Raw genomic sequence first — 9,981 nt, 5'->3', positions numbered from 1 at the left:
AGCTGACAAATATCGGTCCAAAGGACCTATTCTTAATCCCGGTGACTCTGTATGGCTCTCAACTAAATATCTACATCTTCAGCAAGCCGCCAGAACTTTGGGACCCAAATATATTGGGCCTTACAAGATTAAAGCAAGAATTAACGAAGTTACCTATTCCCTGGTTTTACCTAAAACTATGCGCATTAATAACGCATTTCATGTCTCTTTGCTTAAACCAGTGGTGACTAATCAATTCTCTTCCTCGGTCCGTGTCCCTAAACCAGTAATGATACAAGATGAAGAAGAATATGAAGTTCAGACTATCTTAGATTCCAGAAAGAAACGAGGACAATTACAATATTTTATTAGATGGAAGGGATACGGTCCTGAGGAGAGTTCTTGGATTCCGGCCTCTGATGTTCATGCTCCTGCCAAAATTCGTGTCTTCCATTCCAGATTTCCACAGAAACCCGCTCCCGATCGCCAGGATGGCTCTCGTAGAGGGGGGGGTACTGTTACCTCGTCCGTCGAGTGTTCGGCAGGAACGCCGAGACGCAGTCCGCGTGGTCGGCTCCCTGCTCACGCCGTCGCGGTGAGCTGCCGCCGGGTCCGTCCTCCTTCAAGGCGCGCGTCCCCGGCGAGTTCTAGTGATCGTGACGGGGCGCGCGCCTCTGCTTCGGGTAAGCCGTTCGCGCATGCGCGAATGGCTTAATTCTTGAATTTACAGGTCACTCTTAAAGTGACAGATATAACTTTTCCTCCTCCCCCTAATTAGGAGGGTAGGAGGATCAGCATGGTTGGAGGGATATTTAAACCCTCATTTGGCACTACTACCTTGCCTGTGTTAGTGCCTTTTTGCCTTTCACTAGCGTTGTATCCTGATTCAGCTTTCTGGTTTTGACTCCTGCTTGATCCTGACCTCCGTTGTTTCGCTGCCTGCCCTGACCTTTGCTTGTGACCCCGACTACTCTTTTGCCTGACCCCTTGGATACCGTTATTATTTTTTATTTTATTTTTGTTCCTGAGTTCCACCTTTACATTATTTCTGGTGGTGTTCGTGCCTGGTGGCTGTACGTCCTCTCTCCTCCAGAGGGCGCTGTTTCTGCAGCGCGGATCCAGACCCTGTACCTGGTCGTGACACATACAACCTGTGAACATCAAAGGTGTGTTAACACGACAATGACCCAAAAGCCACTTACACCCAAAAGCTTGCCAGGCAACCGGGGCCAAACCATAAACGTCACCTATTGGAGGGCATCCCATGTAGCCCTACCCCCATCCGAGGTTCCACCAAACACGCACAGGCAGGAACCTCCACCAACACTTTTCCATCAGTGGCTAGAACACCACATAACACCCCCGGCTACCTGGCAAGCTACCGCCCCCGGCTATGACAAAATGACTAGAACAGAAACAGAGAAGATTAGTTAACATGAACACCAACCAGAAACATAGCAACAAGAAAACATCTCACAATAAATAAAGGGTAGGACAAACACACGGGGTAAGCTGGCACAACAAAACAGCCCAGAACCCCCCACCTAACCTTATATACCCCCTTCACTTCCTCCCCCTCCCATCTGAACTTTACATGACCCCCCCTGGCCTAGCCCTGCTCCGCATACCTGTCAAGGCCCCCTCTAGTCTATGCAGACCCCGTGGGCATCATTAGTGCAACTCTCCTGCTAACTCCTGCTTTAGCAAATAAACTCAAGAACTATATTAGAAACAAATCAAAACATTTAATTACCGTATTTGCTCTGAAAAATACCCCTCGTCTTATAATCAACTAGGTCTGACTATGAGACTAAGATCCAGATCCCCCGCAGCGATGCAGGAGACCTGGCTCCTCCTGTCCCCCCCCCAACTTACCGGTACTTCTGAGTCCCCGGTGCTTAGTCCGGGCAACGTGTAGAGCTCTACGTGATTTGCGTACACAACTTCCACTGCAGCCGAGAGGAGGTTCGGTTAGCAGCGGGGGTTGTCTGCGTCCATCGCGCAGACCTTCCCCGACTGTCAGAGTTCCCCGTGAGCTCTGAGCTCTACACGCTGCCCGGACTACGCACCGGGGACTCAGAAGCTCTGGTAAGTTTGGAGGAGGGAGGGGGGAGGGAGTGTTAAATGGGGGGGCATAAGGCATTTCTGGAGGCAGAGTGCTCTGTGAAATGCCTTTTAAACCCCCTTAATGCCACTCTGCCTCCAGAAATGACTTTTAACCGTCTATACGCCACTCTGCCTCCTGAAATGCCTTATACCTCCCTATATGCCACTCTGCCCCATAATATGCCTTTTAACCCCCTAAATGCCAGAGTGGCATATAGGGGTATAAGGCAATTCTGGAGGCAGAGTGGCACATAGGGGGTCAAAAGGCATATCATGGGGCACAGTAGCATTTAGAGGGTTAAAAGGCATATCATGGGGCACAGTGGCATATAGGGGGTATAGGGCATTTCTTGGGCAGAGTGGCAAGCCAGGGGGCAGATGTGCATAACTGGGGGGGGGCAGGTTGAAAAAAAGGAAAATAAAAACAAAATATTTTTCTCAATCATAGCTTTTATTTTAAAAAAAAATGTTCACATAATTTACATGAATTAACATTTACTGGTTAAACTTTTTTCCTATAGGGTCGTCTTATATTCAGGCTTTCTTTTTTTCATAAATCAATATTCAGATTTTGGGGGGGTTGTCTTATAATCAGGGTCATCTGATAATCAAGCAAATGCGGTACATTTGACCAAAATTTTAAAAAAAAAAACATCTTAAATAATGTTTAGGTATATCACTCATGTTTTACTTAAACTCTGTTATTTATTTGACTCATACCCAAGTAAATGAAAGGCTCCATGAATCTATTAAACTTGCTGCTTACCTTACTGTGTAGCTAGAATTGACTTACCATTTGGTGAGCTTTTTACATTTTTGGGAAGAAAAAGAAAATTATTAACCTTGAGTGGATAATTGTTTTACAGAAGAAAATGCCCTTTAATTTTTAGGCTTAGAGTATATCTACTTTAAGTACAGTATGCATTACATTCCCTAACTGGTCATATAGAGAGAAAAGCAGAGAAGTAGCAATTTGCACGTACGTAAAAAAAAAAACAGGTTTTTAGGTATTCTACGTCAAAGATAATAGTTTACACGTGTTGTCTAAAAGCACCTGATCCTTACAAAAGCACTTGAAGTCTTTAGGATTTGTCTTTGTCTCCATTAACAAAATTGTAGAAATGATGATGGTGTTTCTTAGAGATCTCGTCTGAAACAGTGGGAATATCATCATAGATCAGCATAGATATCAGAAGATTGATTTCTTGATGTACATTATAGTTGCTGGTATACCTATTTGTGTGTACTTCTTTACCAATATTTTGTGAAAAGTACCCTGTTGTGTTTGTAAGATAATATCGCTAAAAAAAATGAACTCATCATCATCGTTATTGCTAGGCCTTATTTTAATCACCTGTGGATCACCTGTAATTTTACCTCCCATGGTATCTCTAAAAACATTGCCCTCTATGCCCTAGATATATGGCACTACTACTCAATAAAACAATTATTTTCAATGGTGGAAAAATTAGGGGTTATTGTTTGTGACCCTCTCGTTCTCCATGATTTACCTCCTTAAAATATTTATCCCCAGGTACTTATTTTGTTTTTTAACAGTTTTGGTTCCTGGGATTTTAACAACAGTAATGTGGTATTTTGTTATCAGGAACAATTTAATATAATTTTAAAAATAATGATTTGTAGCTATTTGGATGGCAAATAGTGTGACTCAGATAGGTAAATACAAATATAAGTATAAGCAGACACAAGAACTAGACCACACCATAAAATATATGGGGCTGGTGTCCAAATATTTCCAAGGCTGCTTTTCATTCCCATTCCAGCCCTGTAAATATGTTATGCATCCCCTTTTTAAACAACCTTAAGCACTGGAGTTCTGAAAGCTTGTGGAATTATCTTACTTGGTGCCAATGAAATCTTCTGCACCGGATCCCTGGAAATGAACTAATTACTGGTAAAGGGAACCAAATATCTAACTACAGGTAGAATTTTACTTGTTTAAAGCTGATTAATAATGTTTGGCAATTTTCCCCTTATAATAGACACAAAACATTGAAGCTCTGAACATTAAATAGAAACATGCCATGTGATTGTTTCTTGGCATATACACATATGATATAGTACAGTAAAAGCTGTCAATGGTTAAAAACGTGTTTTAATAAAAAGTTGATACCTGTGCCACAGGTAATTAAATAAACGAAAACACAAAGGCTTGATGGAAAATATGTATACTTGGACAGAAAATTGCTAATTATAAATTGATGGCTGCTTAATGGGGAGATCATCTATGGAGAAGGATCCAGGAATATTTGCTGATACTAGCCTTCCCAGCAGTAGCAGTTGCTGCAAAAGAAACCAACTTGTTATATCGTATTAAAAGATAAATAAATGTATGAGTTGAAAACATAGCATTGGCAAGACCACACTTACAATATCATACACATCGTATAATTTAGCCATGATATGCATTGTATTGTCCCCAAATTAATTTGTCCATTTTCCCACTCCTCAGCTAGTGGCTGGCTTGGGGTCTAATGGGATTTCCATAGGAGCACTTTCCTGCAACCGATTAGCTGCTTCAAGGGGGCTCCTTGGGACACTAGGTTGTCCCTTTAAAGGAATGTATCCTACCTATGAAAAAATACTTACCAAACTGGGGATATGATTGCTGTTCACAAGTATATTCTAGGTAACCATAAAGAACTGTATGGAGATCTTACAATTTATACAATGTTTTACAAAAGTTAGAGATAGAAAGTTTTTCTTACAGTCAGATTAGTTATTATGTGGAATGTACTGCCTAGAAAAGTTGTATTTGAGGATGCACTTGATACTTCATAGTATTTTAGTACAAGAATTGTAATGGAATTTCCAGAGAAAAATGCCTTCAAGTCAAGCATTTTTTTCTCCTGTGTAGAACATTTTTTGTCTTCTTCTGGCTATAATGGTAATTGGAGGAGCTCAACTTCATCAAACGTGCTGTTACAATGTTGTATATGCCCCCCCACACTTGGTAATAGTGCGCTATAGTAGCCAATGACGTCATCGTAGGTACACCTGATTAAAAGCCCCAGGGAAAGATTCAATGTGAAGAATTCAATGATAATAAGTGCAACCGGGGTCAGTCCCTGTCACCTGACGTCAAGTGTGATCATATGGATAGTCACAGGCAGCCTCCTCCTCTGTCACAGCCAGTGTGGGAAGCCAGCACTACCCATTTACACGCCCGCGGGGCTGGGGATAGTGGATCGTTACAGGTATGGCATTGGTAGCCAGATGCTAAGGGGATGTGTGATGTGAAGGGTCCACCTTCAGGTGAAGAATGCACCGCTACACCGCTGCATTGGCTACACCGGGGACGGCTGGTGGAGGAGGGAGGTAAGGATGACCGATTCAAGCAAGGGAAGAGCCCTGCTTTACTGGATAGCTGTCGGGGAAATGACCGCAGCTCCTGCGGTAACCGTGCTGGGCATGGAGGCTTTGCAGACACACGACGCAGCCCTGAATAGCAGCAGTAGCGACAACAGCTCGTCTCTCCCCCTGCTGGATACTGCGGACCGAGCTCTGCACGATGCGGACACCATCTCTCGGTACATTGGGCTCTTCTTCATGCTCCTCCTGGATCTGGTAGCGGTGACCGGGAATGTGGCCGTGGCCGCCGTCATCCTCAAAACGCCCAAACTCCGGAAATTTCTGTTCGTGGTGCACCTGTGCATTATAGACGTCTTAGCTGCCATTACGCTCATGCCTTTGGGGATTGTGGCGAGCACTGGGCGAGTGGCGTTCGGAGATTCTCTGTGCCAAGCATATGTCTCCTTGGAGGTCTGCTTCAGCAGCGCATCCATCCTCACAGTGTCTGCCATAAACATAGAACGCTATTACTATATAGTGCATCCCATGAGGTATGAAGTGAAGATGACCCTGGGTCTGGCCATCTCTGTCATGGTTTTTATATGGGTTCAGTCATCCTTGACATCGACCGTGCCATTCTTCACGCCACAAGTAGATGGCATTGAGCCCAACACTAGCAGTCTTGTCAATGACACACGCTGCTCATTACAGAGGAATGCAGGGAATTACAAGAAAGTGTTCGTGACGTTTTTTGTTACAGTGTATTTTGTGATTCCTCTCCTAATCATACTGACTGTCTACTGCAACGTCTTCAAAGTAGCAAGGATTGCAGCTCTGCAGCATGGACCACTACCATCCTGGGCAGCTAGCCCTCGGCAACGGACCAACTCGGATGGCAGTCAGGCAAACATTATGGCAGGGAACAGATCTCATAGGGTGTCGCCAGAGAGGACAATCGGTGGAGCAAAAGCAGCTTTCACACTCATGATAATTGGGGGTCAATTTGTCATGTGTTGGCTGCCTTATTTTATTTTCCATGTGCAGAATGCTTTGGAATCCAGTCCATCCAAGGCATCAGACAAGTGGGAGAATATAGTAAGATGGTTTGCATACACATCCTTTACTGTTAACCCATTCTTTTATGGCTGTCTAAACAGGCAAATCAGAGCAGAACTCACCAGGATACCCAAATGTTTTCTGAAACAGTCCTTGGATGAACAACTGGGCCTCTCAAGTCAAGAAGGCTCAGTTGAGGAGAACTTTCTCCAGTTTCTCCAAAGAACTGGCTGTGTGGTGGACCGAAGGAACAGCTTTCCTATTTCTACTGGCACTAGACTGCTTGTTAATCAAAGTACCCTGAGTTTCAGAATGCCAGGTCAAATCTTGGAGGAAACTCCAGAGCTACTGGAAAAGGAGTACACAGTGGGGTTTAGAAGTATTCAAACACATACTGAGCAAGATAACTATTTAGGAGTAACAAAGTGATATTTTATTTCTTTCTCTGAAGACATTGTTGGACATATGTTTGTGGTGACACATTGACAGTACAAAATATATGCTCCTATCTCTTGAAAAACATTTTTATCTTTTGTTTACATTGTTGTTTTTCTTCATCTAATTGGAGAATGGAACATATTTACTAATGAACTTCCCCGAGAGCTTAAAAGACTGGAAGATTTCAATAGATGAGAAAATATGTAGAAAAAGACATGAGGCTGTGCCTTTAAAGCTGTATGTATATATATGTATGTGTGCAAGTACAACTAAAGAAGACACATTTTCACGTTGAATTCAGTGTTTGTGTAGATTCAAAAGGCACAACCACTGGTGAGGGCCATGGACAATGTACAGGTATAGTATAGGTAAAATGTGTTCTTCCATCTAAAAAAAAGATTGTATTTCAATAAGGAGATTGTTTTTCTGAACTATTTGTGCATTCCACCACAAACATACCTTGTCTCCAGAAGATGAAAACGACCCATATGTGCTTGGATACTTTCTATTACCAGCAGTTGATCTTTTAATGTATCTTTTGTTAGCATAGGGTCAGGGATCCCTGAAATCAGACAAACCTGTTTTGGCACAAGAGCCCATAAGGGATGCCATTTGCTTATAATAGGATTAAAATTCTATGCAACATAAAAAAAATATGAAAACTAGAAAACTTTAAGATTAGATGAGAACCTTTTCCGGCCAGTGATTTTATGTTAACAGTAGGCTAAATGTTTCAAACTACAGAAAACTGAATAATAGCTGTTAATTTAGTTTTTTTTTTCTTTTCTTTTTTAGGGTACTGGGCAGACATTCTTACACTGCCACTGCAGTACCTTTACTTGTTCCTATGGCATTGCCCATAAAAAGGCAAACCCTCGTTTAAAAAAATATAAAGCACTGAAAAGGGGATTTTCTACCATTCTACAAGTCGTAAAGATGACGGTACATAAAAGCATTATTGGACTTTTATTAGCCATTAGTAAGATTCAAATCTAAAGGAAATCATTTTTACATAGGTAGACAGTATATGTTTACCTGAACAACAACATTAGGCCCTGAACAAATCTAGATTGCTGTGTCACAAATAAACCTTAGAAGCTGCATACCATGCTCTTTACGGACCTAAAAATTATCCTGTGTATCACTGAGCAATACTATGTTGGTATCTCGAATATCTACCTTGTCTGCGACACAGATGATCATGCTAAGGGGTAAGGTATGGGGTAAATAGATGTGTTATAACCTTTCTATCCTTAAATCTATTTGATCTAGATTAAAAGCAAGATGTGATTTCAGCTGCATTTTAGATGTCAAATAGTATAAAACTTTATTCAAGATGATTATGAACCATAAAGTGTTAACATTTTAAAAATTAAGATGGTGGTATGTTTTTTTTTCATTATTATGAAAATGACTTATAAATATCTTGTGAAATGATCTGTTGTGGTAAATATCAGTTTTTTTTATAATCTGCTAGATATAAACTTTGATTTTTCAATGCATTAAATGGTTTCTTAATTTTCAAGTTTAAGTTTATTTGCATATGCGCTGTAACACCCATCTGCATGTTTTGGGTAAATATCAAGCACAAATTAGCAATAATAAATTGCCAAATGATAAAACTACACGTGGTGAATTGTAAAAATGTTTTATGTACCGTTGCCATCAATAAATCTGCATAAACAGTGCAACATTTACATTTGTTTATTAGTGTAACAAAAAAACATGGTAAATGTAGTTGAATGGGCTTTTTGAAGATATCATTCTTGATATAGATTTCATTCTAAGCCAAACGAACACCCCAGGCCTACCATTAAGTAAAATACATACAGAGGTCCATTTTGTGTGCATTTTATTGCAGTTAGCAAATTAGATTTATCTACCTTAACACTTGTACACTTCCCACACAAGCTCTTTAGCACTCCCACTTAAATCAATAGCCGTTCAGCTAGCATATATGTGACTATGTGATTGTCACTTTTGAACTCGCGAGTATGCAATTGGAACTGCTAAAGTGCATGCGCAGGGCATGTAGAAGGAAGGGGAGGCAAAAAAAATAATTCATGTACCAATTTAAGCACGGCAAAATACATTGATGTCCATACAGAATGGACATCAATACCGGAAACTGAGCTCATGTATTTGATTTTTGCTACTTTTAATGAAAATGCATCAGATGATAGCTTTGAAGTAGGTCACATAAAAGATGCTCCTTTATAACATGTTTTATTTATTATAAGATGGTTTAAAACAAACAGACTGAACATCCTGCTCCTTTACCCACCCGTTCGACATATGTGGAGTTCCTAGCACAATGCAAATTAATTCTATATATAAGCTTTCTCAGTAGGTGTTGAAAGAAAAAACAGCTTTGGCTCCTGCCACCAGTCATTATCTGTGTTTTGCTGTTCTAGTTCCGCTAATCACTCCAGCTATCACCTGCATGTCAATGCTTATCATAGCTATGTGTCACCTTTAACTGAACATTTTTTGCATGCAAATGCATTTAGGGATTCCTGAAAAAACCCTCTATGCATTCCCCCAAAGGTATTTACATTGCATGAGATGCACTCAGCTGTACAAGAATTTGCCACTGCAGAATTTTAACTTGTTTGCGGCAGCAATTCTGTATTGGTGAAGTTGTATGGGACATTAAGTAAATATGGCTGCCATTTTTGCACCTAGGCTGTTAGTCTTATTACAACTGTAAAACTGCACCTGATTTATGCACATTATGAAGTGGTGGAATGTGATACATTAATATTAACCAATATGATGTTGTGTTATTACAAAGTACCATATACTTAAATGCAAACAAAAAATGCAAACTGAAATTTTACCTTGAATTTTTATTTTAATTTTTTAACAATTCATATAGAACAACAGCATTACAATTTAAAAGTCTTTTAAAGAGTTAGCAGTAACACCAGCGTGTCCTTAACATGAGGCCACAGAAAAACTCAGTGGGGTTGAGGTCAGAGCTCTGTGCGGGCTAGTCAAGTTCTTCCATAACATAGCATTGTCTTGAGAATTTCTTGGTATGTTGCCTTCAGTATACCAAAATGCATTTTGGACAATGCTATGGTTCCA

At 40.8% G+C, this 9,981-nt stretch overlaps 1 protein-coding gene across 1 annotated transcript; it reads left to right on the top strand.

Moving 5' to 3' along the window:
- Positions 1-5,225: 5,225 nt before the first annotated feature.
- Positions 5,226-7,103, top strand: LOC128491230 (G-protein coupled receptor 61-like). The gene has a single exon (XM_053463503.1). The coding sequence runs from the start codon at positions 5,431-5,433 to the stop codon at positions 6,880-6,882; it is 1,452 nt and encodes a 483-aa protein (XP_053319478.1). The 5' UTR covers positions 5,226-5,430; the 3' UTR covers positions 6,883-7,103.
- Positions 7,104-9,981: the final 2,878 nt, after the last annotated feature.

Source organism: Spea bombifrons, chromosome 4 (genome assembly GCF_027358695.1).
Source record: "Spea bombifrons isolate aSpeBom1 chromosome 4, aSpeBom1.2.pri, whole genome shotgun sequence".
NCBI lineage: Eukaryota > Metazoa > Chordata > Amphibia > Anura > Pelobatidae > Spea > Spea bombifrons.
This window is presented reverse-complemented; position numbering and strand designations above follow the sequence as displayed.

Bases quoted from the DNA above. Each gene is read 5' to 3' on its own strand.
- LOC128491230 (XM_053463503.1), top strand. From the start codon at position 5,431: ATGACCGATTCAAGCAAGGGAAGAGCCCTGCTTTACTGGATAGCTGTC.